A 24635-nucleotide genomic window follows, 5' to 3' on the forward strand; every position below is an offset into this window, starting at 1 on the left:
CGCCACCATATGACGTCATAATATGCAAATTAGATATAAACATTTAATCCCTACATAAACTTTGGGTCATCCTTAATATTTCTCTAATTTACAGAAAGTCTGTATCTCTTATCACTTTTAAGATATAGCCTTTTGAAATGAAGATGTCAAAATCGAACGTTTCAAAAAAAAAACTCTGGCACCTAAAGGGTTAACACTGTAAAGAAGAAACGAAAAAAGTTAATAATAAAGAGATAGAAAAGATAGCAAAAACATAGAAAAATACTGTTCCTGGCACAGCGGCCAACAGTCACTGTTACGTGACCATAAATCATAAAGAATGGTTCAACATAACATAAGAAAAGCCATAGAGTTGACGTAGTGCAAAGTTAACAAATTTAATAAAGTAAAGCTCCCAGACAGACAGAATAACGTGGCGGTGAAAATAATACAAAAATGTAAAAGAAAACCCTTGGACTTACTGACTTAGATGGTATTAACTTTCTGCTCGCGTTTGAAAACAAAATACAGAAAAGTTTGTGAGTCTTCCGGTGTCTTCCTTGCCTACTCTAACTAAACCTATAATACAAAAGTGTCAACCCGCCACCAAGCCACCGCCAACGCCAACGCAAGTACCATAAAATATAATATGAATTAAATAAATTAAGTCATGTGATTAACTCTATAAATAAGTGTTAACACAAATAACAAAGTGCCGACGAAAGCACGTCTCGACAAAGCGCCCAGTAACGAGGAAGTGCGGCGAGGGGATGGGAGAGGCGCACAGGATGGATTGGAGGCGGCTTGTATAGCAGGAGGTCCAGCCCCCTGAATCAGCGCACGCACAGCTACCTACAGAGACAACCAGTAGCGGCTCCTGGGTTGACAAATAGGCGGGGCAGAGTCTGTTGATCAAGTTTAGAAAAAAAAATTGGCATAGTTCCAGGTCACCGGCAGCTGGACGCACAAGGGCGGTCCACGGAGATTTTGTTCATTTTTACGACTCTTTCTTTCTATGGCTAGGCTATGAGCGAAATCTGGGGAATGGAATTCCATAATGTTACCACTTGCGGTCAAAATACCGTTTTGTTCATGCATTATTAACCTATGTTAGCCTACTTAATGTTATTTTATTCATAAGAAGTGAAGTTTAAAATGTTGAGATTCCAGACAAATAAAAGCTACAATGTAGGTACCGCTAATCAGCTCATTAGCTCAGATCAGTGGAGAACTACTTTGGGGGAAAAACTCAAGAGGGAAACAAATAACCGAGAATTCGTTGCGAAATCAAAATTCCACTAGAGCTCCAAGTGTAGGCTTCAGCGCCTTTACACCACTCAGCTCTCATAGTCAAGTTTAAGTTGTTTATTGTCATGTAGGCCTAGCCTACTCATAAAAGAAATTATAAGTAACGAAATTATTGTGTTCAAGAGCCAGCTCAACTTTAAAGAGTAAATTAAAAGTAGGCTATTCATTAAAAAGGTAAATATTCTGTGTGTATGAATGAGTGCTTGCGTGTCCACCGTGGTTTGTATAGAAATTAATATTAAGTGACACATACACGTAAAAGGGCAGTTTTTTTCAAGAGCTCCTTGGGGAATGATTTGGAAAATTTGACGAAGCTTGAATTATCAAATAGGATGGCGGCAGACAAATGGCCAGTGAAATCTGTCGGTGGCGGTAACTTGTCACACACTTATAGGCAATTTGCGCAAAGTTACAAGCGGTCCTGCGCTTATCCTGGACACCGGTATGTTTTGCACAAAGGCATAGGACATCACGTAGGCCTATCGTTCTCATGTTGGCCACAAACTTGTCTGTAACCTTGTGTGCCTCCACTGCATCGATTGCTCTTTTCTGCAGCTGTGCATAGAGCACATCTACACGGGGCATGATCTTAGAACAGGTCTAAGGAATAAAAACTCGGGATCTTAGAGCATTCGAGAAAACCCTTTAGCCTCTCTAACTGAGATTGTATTAAAATCTCCAGATGTTTCAATTATTTCGAAACACTCCAAAATAAGCTTTTAAATCTTTTCGGAGATCTTGTGAAAAAAGCGGAGAAACTATAAAAATCCGAGAAGACACGCACTGAGGATGCTGCTGACGCAGCCTTTTCCATCACCAGGTTCAGGTCTTGCACTTTCTTACGCATTCCACCAGATGCTCCTCATGACACTAGCCCCATCAAATGTCTGTGCAATCAGCCTTACTTTATCTTTGTCACTCTCAAGTGAACAAACTAGTACACGATTTCGCACTTACAGTGTAGCCCTCATCGAGTTGTGCCGCAATATTAGCTTTCCCCAGCATGGCTAATTTGCACAACTCAGATCCTAGCCTCATGTTTTTTGCCTTCTCTGAAAAATGTTTCATGTCATACACACCTACACTAGCCTACTCCAAACATCCCCTTGTCCCCCAGAAGATCGGAAAAGCAGGCATGGAAAACAGAACATTTTATTGCGTTCAGGACAACCAGAGCTTCTTATCAGACATATGGCCTACCACAAACATGAAAATGTCCGATTAAATGACCGACTCTTGTCCTTTGTTTGTTGGTATATGATGTTAATGTCGGGCTGATCAGGTCCTAGGTCTTTTGATAGCTAAGTTAACTACAAACTCAAGTCTTTCGAATAAGTTCTTTAAGAGAAACTCCACACTATTGCACACACGCTGTTCACTCGCCATTTTTCAACTGTCTGCCTGACCTCACAAACTTTGTGCGGACTAATACAGTAGGCATAGGCTACTACCTACAGTAGGCAGTAAGTTCTGACATCATATAGGGTGGGCAGTGGCATGATCTGCCCACCCGACCTTCTACTAACCGCGCTCTAGCTGCAGTTCCATTATCGGTCGACAGATTTACATAGACAAACAGCAGGCGCTGTTCAATTTCTTCAGGGCAGTGACGTCACTGCCCTACCAGAAATGAAATGTAACGTTACAGTAGGCCTACAACAACTACGGATATGATCAATGAGGTCTTTGCAAATGTAACATGATTGAGTACTTTGCCACTGATTACAATAATAAACAAACAACATTTTATTTTAAAAAAAATATTTTGTGGATCTACTTTTCTAGTGGATGAATCTTTAGTAGGGCTCTGCCCCTCCTGCCCAAGTGAACGAGCCGCGTCTGAAGACAACACAAAAACAGCACAAGCACTGTTCTACTCCCCCTACAGGTGGAACAACGTAACAGTCACACTCACTCAAACGCTCAGCTCCGCCCACTCACTCCGACATGCGCACAGATAGATAGAGAGAGAGAGAGACTGCAGAGGAGACATGAAGCAAGACACTTCAGCAGTAATCACATGAGGGAAGATCATTCAGGTGAAATAGTTTTTGTATTTTATATAAAACTCCTGTTTGTTTAAAAGATCTCATGAGTAATGCAGTGGCTGTGCGTGTGTATTCAGGGAAAATAGTGTTTATAGCATCATTCCCTCTCTTTAGTTTCGAAATTCAAAAGTAAACGGTAGTAGGAACGCCTACAATGCAGTCGGAAGAATGTGTACATTTATTTACAGCAAATGTAGACTACTTACATTGTTTCCTGACTGCTGATGCTGTTTATTGTCTGCTTGCAAAGTTTAGGCAAAGTAGGAAGTAACATTAGGAATCCCTGATCAATGTGATCACCCATCACCATGCGTCACTGTGGTACTGCATGTTAACCTGCACATTTGGACTAGATGTGTAGATGTGCTGGCCTATACCCACACTGTGTGTGTGTGTGTGTGTGTGTGTGTGTGTGTGTGTGTGTGTGTGTGTGTGTGTGTGTGTGTGTGTGTGTGTGTGTGTGCGCATGCATTTGTGGTAGTAGGTGACGGGGGTGTTCACAGTTTTGAACAAATTTGCGCAATGTGGTTCTGATGCTAACAGGAATAAATCACGGTTTAGCCAGTCGTCTTCTATGCCAACAACAATCCTTACAGGATTTGTAATGTTTTTTTAAACGTTATGCAGGTTTGTTGAGGGACAGAGACACAAGGAAAGGCTGTGCAAAAATGCACATAGCATCATCCAATTCAAGTAGTACAAGATAGAAAATCATTGTGTGGTGGTCAGTGTTGATATTGTGGTGGGCCACCACAAATAAGCCAATGTATGAGAAACACTGGTGTGTGTGTGATTAAGTTAATGAGGGATGGTTGTTCTCTGCTTGTTCTCTAGAATAAGACTTGCTCCCGAGGAGGGTGGTGCTGCCAGTCTCACTGAGGAACAACACACCAGCCATGAAACATGGAGGTGAGGAGTGTGTGTGTGTGATTAATGTGATTAGTTAATGTGGTGATGGAGGTTGTTCCCTGCTTGAAGGTAAGTGTGTGTGTGTGTGTGTGTGTGTGTGTGTGTGTATATGTGATGATTAATTTAATGAGTTAATGTGGTGATGGAGGTTGTTCCCTGCTTGAAGGTAAGAAGAGTGTGTGTGGGTGTGTGTGTGTTGTGTGTGTGATGATTAATTTAATGAGTTAATGTGGTGATGGAGTTGTTCCCTCCTTGAAGGTAGAAAGAGTGTGTGTGGGTGATTAATGTGATTAGTTAATGTGGTGATGGAGGTTGTTCCTGCTTGAAGGTAAGAAGTGTGTGTGTGTGTGATTAATGTGATTAGTTAATGTGGTGATGGAGGTTGCCCTCCTTGGAAGGTAAGAAGTGTGTGTGTGTGTGTGTGATGATTAATTTAATGAGTTAATGTGGTGATTGTTCCCCTCCTTGAAGGTAAGAGAGTGTGTGTGGGTGTGGCTTGAAGGTAAGAAGTGTGTGTGTGTGTGTGATTAATGTGATTAGTTAATGTGGTGATGGAGGTTGTTCCCTGCTTGAAGGTAAGAAGTGTGTGTGTGTGTGTATATGTGATGATTAATTTAATGAGTTAATGTGGTGATGGAGGTTGTTCCTGCTTGAAGGTAAGAAGTGTGTGTGTGTGTGATTAATGTGATTAGTTAATGTGGTGATGGAGGTTGTTCCTGCTTGAAGGTAAGAAGTGTGTGTGTGTGTGATTAATGTGATTAGTTAATGTGGTGATGGAGGTTGTTCCTGCTTGAAGGTAAGAAGTGTGTGTGTGTGTGATTAAGTTAATGAGGTGATGGTTGTTCTCTGCTTGTTCTCTAGAATAAGACTTGCTCCCGAGGAGGGTGGTGCTGCCAGTCTCACTGAGGAAAAACACACCAGCCATGAAACATGGAGGTGAGGAGTGTGTGTGTGTGATTAATGTGATTAGTTAATGTGGTGATGGAGGTTGTTCCCTGCTTGAAGGTAAGAAGTGTGTGTGTGTGTGTGTGTGTATATGTGATGATTAATTTAATGAGTTAATGTGGTGATGGAGGTTGTTCCCTGCTTGAAGGTAAGAAGTGTGTGTGTGTGTGATTAATGTGATTAGTTAATGTGGTGATGGAGGTTGTTCCTGCTTGAAGGTAAGAAGTGTGTGTGTGTGTGATTAATGTGATTAGTTAATGTGGTGATGGAGGTTGTTCCCTGCTTGAAGGTAAGAAGTGTGTGTGTGTGTGATTAATGTGATTAGTTAATGTGGTGATGGAGGTTGTTCCTGCTTGAAGGTAAGAAGTGTGTGTGTGTGTGATTAATGTGATTAGTTAATGTGGTGATGGAGGTTGTTCCCTGCTTGAAGGTAAGAAGTGTGTGTGTGTGTGTATATGTGATGATTAATTTAATGAGTTAATGTGGTGATGGAGGTTGTTCCTGCTTGAAGGTAAGAAGTGTGTGTGTGTGTGATTAATGTGATTAGTTAATGTGGTATGTGTTCCTCTGCTTCAGCAACAGACAGAGAAATATCCCTGACCAACAGCCAACCTCTCAGCTCTCTGCTCTGTTCAGAGATGCAACACTTCATGACCTACACAAGACCGCAGTGGACCTGGCCTTACAGAGTAAGAATGGACACCTGGACCTTTTCCTCCGCTTCCTTCTGGGCCTCTCACTGGAGTCCAATCAGAATCTCTTAAAGCACCTACTGCCACAGAGCAGTAGCCATTCAAATAGCTCAGAGCAAACAGTCCAGTATGTCAAACAGACGATCAGAGATCAGAGGAGCTCAGACAGAAGGATCAACCTGAGAGAAAGAGATTCAGACAGATATGAAAGTGAAGATGAAGATGACTCAGACAGATATGAAAGTGAAGATGAAGATGACTCAGACAGATATGGATATGAAGATGAAGACTCAGATAGAAGGATCAACATGTTCTACTGTCTGAATGAGCTGAATCACCATGCAGTAGTGGAGTACAAAATGAGCTCAGAAGATCTGCATGTAGAGACACTCTTACCAGGAGAGTGGGGGACTAAGTTATGGAAGACGTTTAAGATGTCAGAAGAGCAGCTGGCTGAGTTTGACCTGCAGAAGTACATAAAGACACCAGAGGAAGATCAGACTGAACTCCTCAGTCCAGATGAAGTTCTTCTGAAGGTGCTCCCAGCAGTCACATCAGCTCTGTAAGTAACAATATCTGAGTGTTTGTACAGTGTGTCTGGTGTGTGTGTGTGTGTGTGGCGCATGGCGTAAAACTCGTTTTTCACCAATAATTTGGTATTTTGCACGTTTGTTTTTTAAACATTGCGCCCAGGGGTGTGGCAATTAACAACCTAGGGAGGGGCTATCAACCTAAACCTGGTCAGAAGTCACTGGCGAGTTGTTCATATGCTATTTTAAGAGCGCATGTCAACAGTCATATTGGCAGGTGCACGCACCATCCTTCTACCATTCATGAACGCACACCAGCGCACGTCCATGCAAAGCATTACAAATTGCACGATTACAATGGGAAACATAATTACAATAAAGATATTACGAAATACTGTACATCTCATGATGAGTAGTTATTCACCGTCATGTGCAAATTGGTAATGACGGTTAAAAGTGATTAGGGGAGAGGCGAGAGACACGTATGGAGCATAGCTGAAGATGCACTGTCACGAGATATAAGCAACTCCTCTGCAGGATAAATGTTGTTTTATTCAGTCATTTGAGCAATATTAGGGTAAGTGTTGCTTTTTCCAGCCTATGTTTTCGATGGTAACCCATTGTCAGTCAATAGTGAAAGTAACTGCATATAACTGTCTTCGTTGACTGACACCTTGGTGAAGTTAGTTTCACTTTGCCAATAAGTTCAAATAATAGACGAGTGCAAATGCGTGAAGGCTATGCTAGGTTTTAGTAATGCATGGTTTAAGAATGACTATTTCATACGGTCTCGCAAGCAGCCTCCTTCAAATGCACTGTTGAATGCCAGAATACCGATGCATTTATTTGACATATCGCGCTTTGCGCCGTTAAAGGGAATGACAGATATCATTCTCATTGGTTTAAAATGATGTTACGCCTCAAACACACCCATATGACTGATTAAAAAACCTAGGAACACCTTGTTGCGCCATGCGCTCCACTTTTGATAACGAAACCCCTCCCAATGTGAACTGGACATCCGACTAAATTTGAATAGACTTTTGACGAGTGACGATGCACTTTAGAATGTCATGATGGGGCCCTATGTCTGTGTTTGTAACGACCTGGCTTCAAGTTGTGAAAAAACAGAGAACACACATTTTAACTTAAGAATTTATTAACTAATGTAACAAAAGTAATGCAAAAGCATAAGTTTAAGGAAAACACTTGAGTGTCAGTGTCAAATATATGATTTATTTAAATACAGTCAGGGGAATAAATACAACAGTCTATAGGTCCACATAGGAGAGCAACTCGTGGGCTGGTGGGGTGTGGGGGTGGGGTCACACCGTGAGGGCATAAGAAAAACTAAACCATTCATCTAAAATGGATTTTACGCGCCGCGAACGGAACTCTTCAGTTACGCGCCTGGTGTACCTCATACCTAATACTCCAATATTCAATGTTCCCAAAAGCAATTCAGTGTGAGAGTAGGAGAGGACAGCGCAGCACACGCACAGCAAATCTTCACACCAGTGTCCGAAAAACAATAACGCTTCACACGGCAAACACAATTACGATGCAATTGAGTCCATGGAAGATACTGGGAGTATTCTTTTCAAATGTCCAACTCTAACGTGATCTTGCAGTAGCCCCAATCCAGCCAGCAGTGGGTTAACAGTCCCCTCTCGATACAACAGCCCAGACCAAAGTCAGATTTAAGGAGTGTGTGCTTAACTTGAGTAGGTCAATAGGCAACACAGAAGCCTGCAGCAGCAGCAGCGTTGGCTCAGTCAACAAACAGCAATATGCCCACACTGGTTACGGCAGCTAACGGCCCACTCTCCCTCTGGCTGGAGCTGCAGAAAACAGTCTTCTTTCCAAGACATTATGGAAGGAGTAAAATGCTATGTTGTGTATTGGTACTTTACACACTAAATGTCCACATACTTAGCTATTTCCACATAGATTTTTATGATCCTACTAGCTACCCCACATACACATTTCAGTTGCCTGAAAATGACACAAAAAATACAAACACGCCTTGTTTTATCCTTATTATTGTCATGGTCATTTCATGTGGAGACGTCAAATTAAAACATTAATAAACTGTGAAGAGGAAATAGTGACTGATACTGAAACAAAACTGTTTTTTTTAATACCCTCAATATCACACTTAATGCACATTTTTCTGAAATCTAGGGACCTTTTGAAAGTCAGGAAACATTTAGGACAGACTTGTAATTGTTTACACATGCTTTTTATGAGTTGGTCTTCCACCCTCCTTGAGGAGGCTAGGGATAATATTTGTCAAGATATTAATGCCCAAACATGGCACATGTTTTTCAAGCTGTAAAAATGAAAGAATTTCAATGTCTGAAAAAGATATGAAAACATACGTTTTGCACAGAAATATTTCACAGGCCTTGGTTTTAAGACCCATTGATGATATAGACAAGATTTGAACAAAATTTGAGACGATGCAGCAACAACCTGTCAACAATCTGATTTGACACGGAATGACCCATTCATGAAATTTTGTAGACACTGTATTTAGTAGCCTATGTGTAAGGCTTCAGCATAAAACTGAAGAAAGTCAGATCAAAATCATTGCGTTGCCTAGAGATTACTCTCTCCCCTCACTCTGTCACTAAAAAAAGTCACTGAAGAAGAAGAACAGGCCAGTGAACCCTTCTTCTTTTTTGGTGAGCTTTTTTTTTGGCAGTTTGCAAATGGAGTGCATTACCAACACCATCTGCTGGACTGAGGTGTAATGGCAAGTGTACTCTTTAGTCTCGTTCTGGCAGTCAGGTGAATAAGGCGAATTAAGGGACGGCGGGGTGTTTGTGAAGAAGTGTTTGTGTGTGTGTGTGCGAAAGGGAGAGTGTGAAAAGAGTGTGGAGGGGCACGTGTATGTGTATGTGTGTGTGTGTGTGTGTGTGTGTGTGTGTGTGTGGAGGGGGGCCCGGACTGTGTGAGGAAGTGTGTGTGTGTGTGTGTGTGTGTGAGAGAGAGGGGGCCGGACTGTTTGTGAGGAAGTGTGTGTTTATGTGTGTGAGGGTTTGTGTGTCTGTGTTGGTGACGGTGTGCTTGAGATTAGATAAGCCTTGATAATATAAGCCTTTATAACATAAAATAAGCCTTAGAGAGAGACACAGATTGGATTAATACCCATCAGAATTCTAGCTTGCTGAACAGAAATCATCTCAGGTGCAGTAGCATACAAGTAGGGTCAGGAGATAAGCTTTGGTATGGAAAGAATAAAACAGCTTGTGTATGTAATATATCATGTGGTTTAATATAGACAACAATTATACAACTGGAAAGAGGAATAAAACAGCTTGTGTATGTGTAATATATTGTGCCGTTTAGCAAGAAGTTATATTTAGCCAATTTTAGCATGACAGCTCACCTTCATGTAACCTAACCTCGTCTCTGCTGTGCAACCCTTCTGGCCGGTTCGTTCGTAACAGAAGGCCTGTCTGCATGCCGTTCTAGGTAAGAAAGAGACCTAACCAAACTTGAATGGAATGAAAAAGCAAACCTTTACATGCGTCAGGATAAGAGGATGTATCGAACTGCCACTGTGTCCAAAATTATTTTTTGTTACCTGTTACAGCAGAAGGACTCTAATTCTCTCTGCAATCTGCAGATATTAAGGTTGGTGTAAGGTCATGCAAACTGGAGATGTAAAGGTTCCCTTCATACTATATCATATCATAAATATCATCATAAAGTTACTCATTTGAATTTTACATTTGAACTCTGATTGGTGTAAATCTGAAATGGCGACTGGTAGCGCATCTGTCGAACATGTACAGTTAAGAACAAAATTAAACAATCAACATTGAATCAATATTTGCCAGGGGTATAAATATTTTTGTTCTTAACTGTATGTGTGTTGTGTGGCTTGGGTTCAAACTCAGCTGACATGGTTCATGTTTTTTTCAGTACACCTGTTTATTGTAATTTAAACTCTTCCTTAACCACGTACTCTAAAGCAGCCATTCAAAAAGATAAGTGTAGGCCTACCGAAGTGAGGTTATATCTTGCAGCACCTTGTAAGCAGTGTCCCTTCCATTTCTTCATCTCTAATATTTGATTATTTGTCATGTCTTTTTACAGGCTTGCTGAATGCACCCTTACAGAGAAGTCCTTTGAAAGTGTGGCTACTGTTCTACAGTCACCAAACTCCCTGATAGAGCTGGACCTGGGTCAAATTAACCTAAAAGATTCTGGAGTTCAGCTTCTCTCTAAGGGACTGTCTAGTCCCCACTGCAAACTGCAGACATTAAGGTTGGTGTAAGGCCATGCATTTCCTGACATTTGTTTGTTTACTTGATTTTGTGGTTAGTTATACACACTTTGGGGCAGGGAAACAAAAATATTCATTATTTATAATGAATTGGGCAGCAGTGGCTCAGGAGGTGAAGAAGTTGTCTAATCAGAGGGTTTCTGGTTCGTGTCTAACCCTTCTGACCCTGTTGAAGTGTCCTTGAGCAAGACACTGAACCCCAAAGTGCTCCCGATGAGCAGGTTGGCTTAATTTACATTGAATGGAATTTTAAATTTGCCCTAACATTAGGCAGGTCAATATTTGTCATGCATTTTATTACTTGAAATTTTACTTCTGTGTACTGGTATACATTAAAGAATACTACTACTTGCCCACAGGTAACATTGATTAATAATGTGTCTACATATCTAAATGCAGCATCAAGTAAAATTCAACACCTGTTAGATAGTGTGGGAACAACAGTGGTTTACACTGCAATCTTTCTTTGCATTTGTTGCATGACAGTAGTCAGCTTTCTCAATTTTAAACAAAAGGTAACCTATTTTTATAGATATTGTGTAAAAATAGTGCTTCTACTGCCTTGCTAAGTTGTCTTTTGTGCTTGACCAAATTATGTCATAGTTCTTATGCGCAGGCAAAAGACCCTGCCCTGAGCTAGATAGTTATAGCTAGATAGCAATAGTTATTTGGTCTTTCCTGCCACTGATTGCTCTCCTCCATCTGACTCCAGACAGACTTGTGGGGAAACATTAGTTTTAATGTATTCTAATTCCACTATAATAATAATTCCACTCTGCGCTTCTTTTTGCCTTGGCTTCTTCTTCTGCTGAATGCTGTGCGTGGATACTCTGCTGTAACATCCAGAATGAAGAACCGTTATTTCTCCAGCCAGCTTCAAGATTTTACCTGCTCTATAGCTAGCTTGATTGGATTAACATTGGATTTTAACCCTTTAGGCGCCAGAGTTTATTTTTTTCGAAACGTTCGATTTTGACATCTTCATTTCAAAAGGCTATATCTTAAAAGTGATAAGAGATACAGACTTTCTGTAAATTAGAGAAATATTAAGGATGACCCAAAGTTTATGTAGGGATTAAATGTTTATATCTAATTTGCATATTATGACGTCATATGGTGGCGGCCATCTTGGATTATAGAATTTTCATGAAAAGTCGCATGTTTGAATGATAAAATGCACCACTTCTTTTCCCCAAAATGTCCCTCACCTTCTGTATGCTATATTGCACAATACTGAATGCTCAGGTAAATAGTAAGTAGTGAACAAACTGTGTAAATCATTACTAATAAATGGCAGAAACAAACCAAATGCATGTAGCGGTAGACTGGCCTTTTGCTGTAGAGATTTTCCATTTACTACATACAGTAGGCACTCTGATTCCATGTATGGGGCACATATATATTATTCAGATGACACACAAACACAAGTAGACAAGACCTGTTTAGTTCAAAGCTCATTTGCCACGGACAAGGCACAGATCAGGAGTGAGATGATGAGACAAGACAAGAGACAATGTTAGTATTTTTTTCTTTTTGTTGTTTTTGTTGATGTTTTTTTGTTTTTTTTCTTAGCTGACAAAAACACACACATCACAAGGACATGAACACACAAAAAGTGTATGTCCTAAATGATCAGGGAAATAGATAGCAAATCAACAGTGTAAATCATTACTAATAAATGGCTGACTTTTTTTTTATGTAGCAGGCCTTTTGCTGAAGAGATAATGACTCCCTATCCCTATAGGGCCGGCATTCCCATCATCTTGTGATGGACTATGCATGACCTAATGTGTGTGTGTGTGTGTGTGTGTGTGTGTGTGTGGGAGAGGGAGAGAGAGAGCGTGTCACCACCTCCACCATGCGAGCAGCATGGCCAGATCTGCCTCGCGCGCGCCGAGTGGAGAGAATTTGCGCAGCTCGGACTAGGCCTACTGTCATTCTCATTGCGACTCCCCACACTGCCACTACTTTCCCCCTAACTGTGCTATGAGCACTTCGACCTCGTCTAACATACCCAGTGGCATTAGACAAAGGGTCCACCACGTTACTGTCACCGCAATTGTGGAGAGGCACACGTTCAGAAGACAGAAGCTAGCGCTATGGTCATTATGCTACCTCCAGCCTCGTTCGCCACACCGCTAACACCCTGCTAACTTCCCGATGAACACTCCAAACCCGTGAAACATTATTCCCACCAGTGACATTGGGCAAACGATTCAACGTTTGTGCTTGGTGTAAGCTAAACTATGGAGTAAACTCTCACTTTGTCCAGCTGCATCATTGCAAGGCAGGGACGCATCTGAAGCCTCACTAAACGAATCACCGTCATTTTCTGAAGGCAGATATTCCCCTTCAGAATCAGGGTCCGCGAATAGAAGACCCAACACTTCGTTTCAGGTAAACTTTTTTGATGCCATTAGACGATAATCTAATGCAAATACTCGCTGATGTTGACAATATCGCTCTGACAAACTAGCTCCGGTATTGTACGCACTGATTCAATGCAGCTGTAGCGCCAAAGTTTTGTTTAAAGAGTGCCCTTTTTTCGACTCGGGGATGACGTATGACATGTCTGCCATCTAGTGGAGTGGAAGTCGAACGAAATATGACACCCTATTTGACTAAATCGGCCGTTTTATTCAGTACCGCATCTTGTCGACTATAGTCGACTGTGGCGCCTAGAGGGTTAAGTCAACTCATGGTTTCTTCATTTTGGAATTAAGAAAACATATATTGGACATTCTTTAGACTTCCTCCATACAACCCCATTTTGTTTGTGTGTGTGTGTGTGTGTGTGTGTGTGTGTGTGTGTGTGTGTGTGTGTCTCTTTCAGGCTCAGTAATTGTGGTATCGCAGATGAAGGTCATCCTGGAGAATCAGCACAGAAGCTGTTCTCTGCTATACTTGAGAATCCTCATCATAAAGTTGAAGCACTTCGGTATGTACTCTAACCTATTCACGCCGGATGCTGCACTACGCAACATTCTATCTCCCGCCGGTTGCTGCATAGCGCAACATTGAATCTCCTGCTGGTTGCTGCGTAGTGCAGCATGCTTTTTATGTCATGTTTCTAGGTGCTACAGAGGCTTAGATAATAAGGTTTTGGTAGACGTTGACAATTTTTAGTATTTTTTCAGAAAACCCTCAGGAAATAAGGTTATTTAGTCTAGAATTCCATGGGATTCTATAGGCGTTTTTAACAGCCATTTTAGGAGTAAATGGGCTAATGAAACATAAATCTCAAGTTTCAGTCTGTATATGTGTTTAGATATTAACTTACTTGTTTGTTTATTTATTTATTTATTAATTTGTGCATTTGCTTTCTTGTATGTGAGGTTATAGGGCTGCACGATTATGGCCAAAATGATAATCACGATTATTTTGATCAATATTGAGATCACAATTATTTATCATGATTATTCATTAATCTTAGTGCCAAAAATATTTTTCCCTTAACATATTGACCTTGCTATCTGGTTCACCCAAATTTGTCCCCCACATTTACTCCCAGGCTTGGAATTTCATAATTTTAGGGGCAAGGCCACTCTTTTTACCGAATAAAACAGTACAAAACCTCAAACATGACATATTACATAGAACTGTAAATCATAGAACTGATTTTAATATTTACAGATATCTAAGCTATATTTAATATTTATTTTCTATTTGCCCTGTTATGAAATCATGTTTTGAACAATTTAAGCACAGTTTAGCTTTAAGAAACTCAAAAAGCCTACATGCATGCTTAGCATTTTGTGATCATTAAGGCTAGTTTGACAAACTCTTAGTCAGCTGTATATCCTCTCATTTTATTTACAGATATCTAGGCGATATTTGTAACATTTATTTTGTATTTGGCCTGTTATGAAATCATGTATTGAACAATTTAAACACATTGTGAAACCTAAAGCCCAAAGTTGGAGATATGCATGTAGACATTGCTGCAAATTTAAAACCCGGATTACCCGGATTACTCTGGAATGGCTAACTGTACAGGGGAATGCTTTACACCTTTGTGTTCGGTAAGGTCTGTTGTTTATTCTGATATATGGTTCATGTGTCATGAGTTGAGGGAAAAGTTTGTGAAGTATTCCACCGAAATGAATGGGTAGGGAGATGGGCACAGAATGTAATATGATTAAATTGCTGTGTGCTGGCACTTTCTCCACTGCGTAAAAGACTAAATTAATTTGCGATGTGAATACTAAGCTTAATTTGCCAGGCCATAGGCTAAATAAAAATAGCTAGTCGGACGCAAAACAGAATATTGAAAGAAGGGGGCACCAAGGCCACAGTGGCCTGTGAAGCTCTGATTTCTTCCTATTTTGTGTAAATTAAAGAGGAAACATACAAATGAGTCATTTTAATTTCTAGAAAAATAGTGTGATTATGAGTTCTGTCATAATTATGTCAATTTTGTTGCAGATTTGCTGACTGTAAACTCCCAGAGAAGTCCTGTGGAATTGTGGCTACTGTTCTACAGTCACCAAACTCCCTGATAGACCTGGACCTGAGTCACAATGACCTGGGAGATTCTGGAGTTCAGCTTCTCTCTAAGGGACTGTCTAGACCCCACTGTAAACTGCAGACATTAAGGTTGGTTCAAGGCCATGCATTTCCTGATATTGTTTACTTGTTTGTTTAATTTGTATGAGTGTGTGTGTGTGTGTGTGTGTGTTAGGGATGGCGAAATTTTAAAAAAAATCCACTGAGCCTCATTAACCGGTTAAAGTCGGTCACCGAAAATTCTATAACTGCCATTTATGATACCCGTGTCCTGTCGCGCGTCTTTCTCTGCCTGTGAAACAAGTTATCCCCCCATTTTAGAATGGTTAGGCTCCCGTCACACAATGTTAGTTTGTGCCCTTTGTATTATACATTTTCCCCAATCATTGTCCACTACTTGTGGAGGAATAAGGGTGTTGTTTTGGGGAGAAAAATAATTGCTTTCCCTGCACACCCACGCACAGGCACACATTACGCACAACGTCGACCTTCCATGCAACACGGCACCGAGCTCGGGCTATAAAAAGCTCACGTTACAAAGTCACAAACAGAGAACGCTACATTTGGTGGTGTTACAGGAAAGTATATTAACCAACGTCTTCATAAAAAAAAACTGATTGAAAAAAACGATTGCCAACAGTGTGTGTGTGTGTGAGAGAGAGGGCGCCGGACTGTTTGTGAGGAAGTGTGTGTTTATGTGTGTGAGGGTTTGTGTGTCTGTGTTGGTGACGGTGTGCTTGAAATTAGATAAGCCTTGATAATATAAGCCTTTATAACATAAGATAAGCCTTAGAGAGAGACACAGATTGGATTAATACCCATCAGAATTCTAGCTTGCTGAACAGAAATCATCTCAGGTGCAGTAGCATACAAGTAGGGTCAGGAGATGAGCTTTGGTATGGAAAGAATAAAACAGCTTGTGTATGTAATAGATCATGTGGTTTAATATAGACAACAATTATACAACTGGAAAGAGGAATAAAACAGCTTGTGTATGTGTAATATATTGTGCCGTTTAGCAAGAAGTTATATTTAGCCAATTTTAGCATGACAGCTCACCTTCATGTAACCTAACCTCGTCTCTGCTGTGCAACCCTTCTGGCCGGTTCGTTCGTAACAGAAGGCCTGTCTGCATGCCGTTCTAGGTAAGAAAGAGACCTAACCAAACTTGAATGGAATGAAAAAGCAAACCTTTACATGCGTCAGGATAAGAGGATGTATCGAACTGCCACTCTGTCCAAAATTATTTTTTGTTACCTGTTACAGCAGAAGGACTCTAATTCTCTCTGCAATCTGCAGATATTAAGGTTGGTGTAAGGCCATGCAAACTGGAGATGTAAAGGTTCCCTTCATACTATATCATATCATAAATATCATCATAAAGTTACTCATTGGAATTTTACATTTGAACTCTGATTGGTGTAAATCTGAAATGGCGACTGGTAGCGCGTCTGTCGAACATGTACAGTTAAGAACAAAATTAAACAATCAACATTGAATCAATATTTGCCAGGGGTATAAATAATTTTGTTCTTAACTGTATGTGTGTTGTGTGGCTTGGGTTCAAACTCAGCTGACATGGTTCATGTTTTTTTCAGTACACCTGTTTATTGTAATTTAAACTCTTCCTTAACCACGTACTCTAAAGCAGCCATTCAAAAAGATAAGTGTAGGCCTACCGAAGTGAGGTTATATCTTGCAGCACCTTGTAAGCAGTGTCCCTTCCATTTCTTCATCTCTAATATTTGATTATTTGTCATGTCTTTTTACAGGCTTGCTGAATGCACCCTTACAGAGAAGTCCTTTGAAAGTGTGGCTACTGTTCTACAGTCACCAAACTCCCTGATAGAGCTGGACCTGGGTCAAATGAATCTAAAAGATTCTGGAGTTCAGCTTCTCTCTAAGGGACTGTCTAGTCCCCACTGCAAACTGCAGACATTAAGGTTGGTGTAAGGCCATGCATTTCCTGACATTTGTTTGTTTACTTGATTTTGTGGTTAGTTATACACACTTTGGGGCAGGGAAACAAAAATATTCATTATTTATAATGAATTGGGCAGCAGTGGCTCAGGAGGTGAAGAAGTTGTCTAATCAGAGGGTTTCTGGTTCGTGTCTAACCCTTCTGACCCTGTTGAAGTGTCCTTGAGCAAGACACTGAACCCCAAAGTGCTCCCGATGAGCAGGTTGGCGACTTACATTGAATGGAATTTTAAATTTGCCCTAACATTAGGCAGGTCAATATTTGTCATGCATTCTATTACCTGAAATTTTACTTCTGTGTACTGGTATACATTAAAGAATACTACTACTTGCCAACAGGTAACATTGATTAATAATGTGTCTACATATCTAAATGCAGCATCAAGTAAAATTCAACACCTGTTAGATAGTGTGGGAACAACAGTGGTTTACACTGCAATCTTTCTTTGCATTTGTTGCGTGACAGTAGTCAGCTTTCTCAATTTTAAACAAAAGGTAACCTATTTTTATAGATATTGTGTAAAAATAGTGCTTCTACTGCCTTGCTAAGTTGTCTTTTGTGCTTGACCAAATTATGTCATAGTTCTTATGCGCAGGCAAAAGACCCTGCCCTGAGCTAGAAGCTGCAATAGTTATTTGGTCTTTCCTGCCACTGATTGCTCTCCTCCATCTGACTCCAGACAGACTTGTGGGGAAACATTAGTTTTAATGTATTCTAATTCCACTATAATAATAATTCCACTCTGTGCTTCTTTTTGCCTTGGCTTCTTCTTCTGCTGAATGCTGTGCGTGGATACTCTGCTGTAACATCCAGAATGAAGAACCGTTATTTCTCCAGCCAGCTTCAAGATTTTACCTGCTCTATAGCTAGCTCGATTGGATTAACATTGGATTTTAACCCTTTAGGCGCCAGAGTTTATTTTTTTCGAAACGTTCGATTTTGACATCTTCATTTCAAAAGGCTATATCTTAAAAGTGATAAGAGATACAGACTTTCTGTAAATTAGAGAAATATTAAGGATGACCCAAAGTTTATGTAGGGATTAAATGTTTATATCTAATTTGCATATTATGACGTCATATGGTGGCTGCCATCTTGGATTATAGAATTTTCATGAAAAGTTAGCATGTTTGAATGATAAAATGCACCACTTCTTTCCCCCCAAAATGTCCCTCACCTTCTGTATGCTATATTGCACAATACTGAATGCTCAGGTAAATAGTAAGTAGTGAACAAACTGTGTAAATCATTACTAATAAATGGCAGAAACAAACCAAATGCATGTAGCGGTAGACTGGCCTTTTGCTGTAGAGATTTTCCATTTACTACATACAGTAGGCACTCTGATTCCATGTATGGGGCACATATATATTATTCAGATGACACACAAACACAAGTAGACAAGACCTGTTTAGTTCAAAAGCTCATTTGCCACGACAAGGCACAGATCAGGAGTGAGATGACGAGACAAGACAAGAGACAATGTTAGTATTTTTTTCTTTTTGTTGTTTTTGTTGATGTTTTTTTGTTTTTTTTCTTAGCTGACAAAAACACACACATCACAAGGACATGAACACACAAAAAGTGTATGTCCTAAATGATCAGGGAAATAGATAGCAAATCAACAGTGTAAATCATTATTAATAAATGGCTGACTTTTTTTTTTTATGTAGCAGGCCTTTTGCTGCAGAGATAATGACTCCCTATCCCTATAGGGCCGGCATTCCCATCATCTTGTGATAGACTATGCATGACCTAATATGTGTGTGTGTGTGTGTGTGTGTGTGGGAGAGGGAGAGAGCGTGTCACCACCTCCACCATGCGAGCAGCATGGCCAGATCTGCCTCTGCGCGCGCCGAGTGGAGAGAATTTGGCGCAGCTTCGGACTAGGCCTACTGTCATTCTCATTGCGACTCCCCACACTGCCACTACGTTCTCCCCTAACTGTGCTATGAGCACTTCGACCTCGTCTAACATACCCAGTGGCATTAGACAAAGGCTCCACCACGTTACTGTCACCGCGATTGTGGAGAGGCACACGTTCAGAAGACAGAAGCTAGCGCTATGGTCATTATGCTACCTCCAGCCTCGTTAAGCCACACGCTAACACCCTGCTAACTTCCCGATGAACACTCCAAACCCGTGAAACATTATTCCCACCAGTGACAATGGGCAAACGATTCAACGTTTGTGCTTGGTGTAAGCTAAACTATGGTGTAAACTCTCACTTTGTCCAGCTGCATCATTGCAAGGCAGGGACGCATCTGAAGCCTCACTAAACGAATCACCGTCATTTTCTGAAGGCAGATATTCCCCTTCAGAATCAGGGTCCATGAATAGAAGACCCAACACTTCGTTTCAGGTAAACTTTTTTTGATGCCATTAGACGATAATCTAATGCAAATACTCGCTGACGTTGACAATATCGCTCTGACAAACTAGCTCCGGTATTGTACGCACTGATTCAATGCAGCTGTAGCGCGAAAGTTTTGTTTAAAGAGTGCCCTTTTTTTTCGACTCGGGGATGATGTATGACATGTCTGCCATCTAGTGGAGTGGAAGTCGAACGAAATATGACACCCTATTTGACTAAATCGGCCGTTTTATTCAGTACCGCATCTTGTCGACTATAGTCGACTGTGGCGCCTAGAGGGTTAAGTCAACTCATGGTTTCTTCATTTTGGAATTAAGAAAACATATATTGGACATTCTTTAGACTTCCTCCATACAACCCCATTTTGTTTGTGTGTGTGTGTGTATGTGTGTGTGTGTGTGTGTCTCTTTCAGGCTCAGTAATTGTGGTATCGCAGATGAAGGTCATCCTGGAGAATCAGCACAGAAGCTGTTCTCTGCTATACTTGAGAATCCTCATCATAAAGTTGAAGCTTGCCGGTATGTACTCTAACCTATTCACGCCCGGATGCTGCACTCACGCAACATTCTATCTCCGCCGGTTGCTGCATAGCGCCAACATTGAATCTCCTGCTGGTTGCTGCGTAGTGCAGCATGCTTTTTATGTCATGTTTCTAGGTGCTACAGAGGCTTAGATAATAAGGTTTTGGTAGACGTTGACAATTTTTAGTATTTTTTCAGAAAACCCTCAGGAAATAAGGTTATTTAGTCTAGAATTCCATAGGATTCTATAGGCGTTTTTAACAGCCATTTTAGGAGTAAATGGGCTAATGAAACATAAATCTCAAGTTTCAGTCTGTATATGTGTTTAGATATTAACTTACTTGTTTGTTTATTTATTTATTTATTTATTTATTTGTGCATTTGCTTTCTTGTATGTGAGGTTATAGGGCTGCACGATTATGGCCAAAATGATAATCACGATTATTTTGATCAATATTGAGATCACAATTATTTATCATGATTATTCATTAATCTTAGTGACAAAAATATTTTTCCCTAAACATATTGACCTTGCTATCTGGTTCACCCAAATTTGTCCCCCACATTTACTCCCAGGCTTGGAATTTCATAATTTTAGGGGCAAGGCCACTCTTTTTACCGAATAAAACAGTACAAAACCTCAAACATGACATATTACATAGAACTGTAAATCATAGAACTGATTTTAATATTTACAGATATCTAAGCTATATTTAATATTTATTTTCTATTTGCCCTGTTATGAAATCATGTTTTGAACAATTTAAGCACAGTTTAGCTTTAAGAAACTCAAAAAGCCTACATGCATGCTTAGCATTTTGTGATCATTAAGGCTAGTTTGACAAACTCTTAGTCAGCTGTATATCCTCTCATTTTATTTACAGATATCTAGGCGATATTTGTAACATTTATTTTGTATTTGGCCTGTTATGAAATCATGTATTGAACAATTTAAACACATTGTGAAACCTAAAGCCCAAAGTTGGAGATATGCATGTAGACATTGCTGCAAATTTAAAACCCGGATTACCCGGATTACTCTGGAATGGCTAACTGTACAGGGGAATGCTTTACACCTTTGTGTTCGGTAAGGTCTGTTGTTTATTCTGATATATGGTTCATGTGTCATGAGTTGAGGGAAAAGTTTGTGAAGTATTCCACCGAAATGAATGGGTAGGGAGATGGGCACAGAATGTAATATGATTAAATTGCTGTGTGCTGGCACTTTCTCCACTGCGTAAAAGACTAAATTAATTTGCGATGTGAATACTAAGCTTAATTTGCCAGGCCATAGGCTAAATAAAAATAGCTAGTCGGACGCAAAACAGAATATTGAAAGAAGGGGGCACCAAGGCCACAGTGGCCTGTGAAGCTCTGATTTCTTCCTATTTTGTGTAAATTAAAGAGGAAACATACAAATGAGTCATTTTAATTTCTAGAAAAATAGTGTGATTATGAGTTCTGTCATAATTATGTCAATTTTGTTGCAGATTTGCTGACTGTAAACTCCCAGAGAAGTCCTGTGGAATTGTGGCTACTGTTCTACAGTCACCAAACTCCCTGATAGACCTGGACCTGAGTCACAATGACCTGGGAGATTCTGGAGTTCAGCTTCTCTCTAAGGGACTGTCTAGACCCCACTGTAAACTGCAGACATTAAGGTTGGTTCAAGGCCATGCATTTCCTGATATTGTTTACTTGTTTGTTTAATTTGTATGAGAGTGTGTGTGTGTGTGTGTGTGTGTGTGTGTGTGTGTGTGTGTTAGGGATGGCGAATTTAAAAAAAAAAAAAATCCACTGAGCCTCATTAACCGGTTAAAGTCGGTCACCGAAAATTCTATAACTGCCATTTATGATACCCGTGTCCTGTCGCGCGTCTTTCTCTGCCCGTGAAACAAGTTATCCCCCCATTTTAGAATGGTTAGGCTCCCGTCACACAATGTTAGTTTGTGCCCTTTGTATTATACATTTTCCCCAATCATTGTCCACTACTTGTGGAGGAATAAGGGTGTTGTTTTGGGGAGAAAAATAATTGCTTTCCCTGCGCACTCCACGCGACAGGCACACATTACACACAACGTCGACCTTCCATGCAACACGGCACCGAGCTCGGGCTATAAAAAGCTCACGTTACAAAGTCACAAACAGAGAACGCTACATTTGGTGGTGTTACAGGAAAGTATATTAACCAACGTCTTCATAAAAAAAAACTGATTGAAAAAAACGATTGCCAACAGCCTCTGTAGCGTGCTGGACAAAATCCTTTGCAATAAGTTCCTGTCGTCATGCCAAGTACAGATGAATAATAAAACACAACAAGTAGGCATATGCTAAGTTAGTCTTTCGTGTCTTCGTTTGCCATTACATTGTTACAAATATTACAATAGTGGCGATTTTTTTTTTTAGCTGCGCAGACAGGACCTGTCATGTAAGGCGTACAAATAGTCACTATAGTAACCGGTATAAACTGTTTTCGGAATGGCTACGTGAGCTCTGCTGCGGCAGAGCCATGGCTCTGTGCTGTGGTTGCGCTTAATAAATTCCGCCGTGGGACGGCTCATGCTCACATTTATCATTTTTAGATATTGAGTGATCATATCGCCCCATACAATACAACACCAATAACACGTGTGTGGGCAGTGTAATAACAGACGATGGCTGGCATTCGGGAGCTTTAAAGGGAAACTTGGCAGGATTTCACCCTCTGCTGGAGAAATTGCACATTATGCTATTTCAAACTGTATGAAAAGGTAATGATAAAGCACATGGATTTGTTTACAAGCTAGCGAACTGTTAGCATAAGTTTGGCAGAACTATGTGGATGTTACAAGGTAAGAAACACGATTTAAATCGAGTTTCTTGTTTCTCACTTCTCTTTCCGGGACGGTAGTCTCACCGGCGGCAGAAAATTTTAACCGGTCAACGTTGATTCGGTCAACCACCGGTTAAACGGCTACCGGTTAACATCCCTAGTGTGTGTGTGTGTGTGTGTGTGTGTGTGTGTGTGTAGGTATAATGTACATGTGAATTATTTTTGTACTGTCATTACAGGGGAATAATGTCTCTTGATTATGTTGATTTAATGGTGCACTGTTTAAAGGGACACCAGGCAACGTTTTCATGTTAATTAATCATCTTCGTGAATCGGTATATGGTTAAATGACTCATTACGGGGCGAGGCTCTCTCGCCCGCCCCTACTGACTGTAGGAAGAATATCCCACTTGCAAGTTCGATGTATCCTACCCGCCGACCGAAGCAGGATCAGTTTACAGCACAGAGGCAGGCTAACGAAACGCTAAAGATTGTTGCAAACGTGTGTATAATGGCAGAGCCGGTGAATAAGCAGCGAAAACCCTTGACGGAAGACGCAAAGAAAAGGAAAAGAGCTTCAGACCGAGCGAGGGGGAGTTTTGTAGAGAAAAAGCATCAGGCTTGCCTGGTGTCCCTTTAAACAGTATCCCTTTCATTTATCCAATATTTTCTTTTTTCTCATGATGTTTTGTAGACTTGCTGAATGCAAACTTTCAGAGAGGTCCTGTGGAATTGTGGCTACGTTTCTACAGTCACCAAACTCCCTGAAAGAGCTGGACCTGAGTCACAATGAACTGCAAAATTCTGGAGTTCAGCTTCTCTCTAAGGGACTATCTAGTCCCCACTGTAAACTGCAGACGTTAAGGTTGGTGTAAGACCATGCATTTCCCGATATTTTTTTGTATTTGTTTGTTTTCTTAATTGTTGTTGTTAGTAATAGTGACAGGGAAACAATAATATATGCAAGTAATTCAGCCCTTCATAGCATTAACTCTGAATGTGCCAGTCTTTTTTCAATACATTTAGCTAATGCAGAATTAATATGACATTACAGATAAACCTTAGCCAATGCCATCGTATTGTCATAGTATTTACAGATAAGCTGATACCAGTCAACAAATGTGTAACAATATATCTTCCAACAATATATGTAACAATATATCTTCCATTTATTCATGTTATCTTTTGTTGTATTCTTATGCAGGCTTGCTGACTGTAAGCTCACAGAAAAAATGTGTGAGACTGTAACTTCAGTTCTACAGTCACCAAACTCCCTGCTACAGCTGGACGTGAGTGACAGTGACCTGGGGGATTCTGGAGTTCAGCTCCTCTCTAAGGGACTGTCCAGTTCCAACAGCATACTGCAGATATTAAGGTTGGAATAAGGCCTTGCATGCATTTATTAATTAGGCAAATATTGTCTGATATCGATGTTAGGCCAATATGTCATTCATTACATCCCTACAAGTTAGTCACATTACACATTGCACTTCATCTTATTAAAATCTTTCAGATTTTGTGTGTGTGTGTGTGTGTGTGTGTGTGTGTGTGTGTGTGATCTATGTCATTACAGGAGAATAATGTCTCCTAATTATGTTGATTATTGTTACGGCCGGCTCAGAGGCCACAACATAAAATGGAGATGGAAATCAGAGTTATTAATAGTAAATAGAGAATTTTATTTCAATAAATGATCATTCAGATTAATGCCACATTGACACCAGATCCGTGGT

The 24635-nt window shown here is 40.4% G+C and overlaps 2 protein-coding genes across 2 annotated transcripts in view; both read left to right on the forward strand.

Annotated features, from left to right (window-relative positions):
* LOC125297715 (flocculation protein FLO11-like) overlaps nucleotides 1–4248 on the forward strand; it is a 46748-nt gene extending 42500 nt beyond the window's left edge. The window contains exon 7 of the mRNA XM_048248168.1: nucleotides 4170–4248. Within this exon, the coding sequence (XP_048104125.1) occupies nucleotides 4170–4248 (79 nt within the window). The remainder of the gene's footprint in view (nucleotides 1–4169) is intronic.
* A 1491-nt stretch (nucleotides 4249–5739) lies between these two features.
* LOC125297716 (ribonuclease inhibitor-like) lies at nucleotides 5740–24635 on the forward strand. Its single transcript, XM_048248169.1, has 7 exons — nucleotides 5740–6443; nucleotides 10519–10689; nucleotides 13542–13646; nucleotides 15134–15304; nucleotides 16987–17157; nucleotides 23597–23767; nucleotides 24107–24635. The coding sequence occupies exons 1-7, from the start codon at nucleotides 5740–5742 to the stop codon at nucleotides 24285–24287; spliced, it is 1674 nt and encodes a 557-aa protein (XP_048104126.1). The 3' UTR covers nucleotides 24288–24635.

This window comes from Alosa alosa, chromosome 7 (assembly GCF_017589495.1).
Source record: "Alosa alosa isolate M-15738 ecotype Scorff River chromosome 7, AALO_Geno_1.1, whole genome shotgun sequence".
In the NCBI taxonomy this organism is placed as follows: domain Eukaryota; kingdom Metazoa; phylum Chordata; class Actinopteri; order Clupeiformes; family Clupeidae; genus Alosa; species Alosa alosa.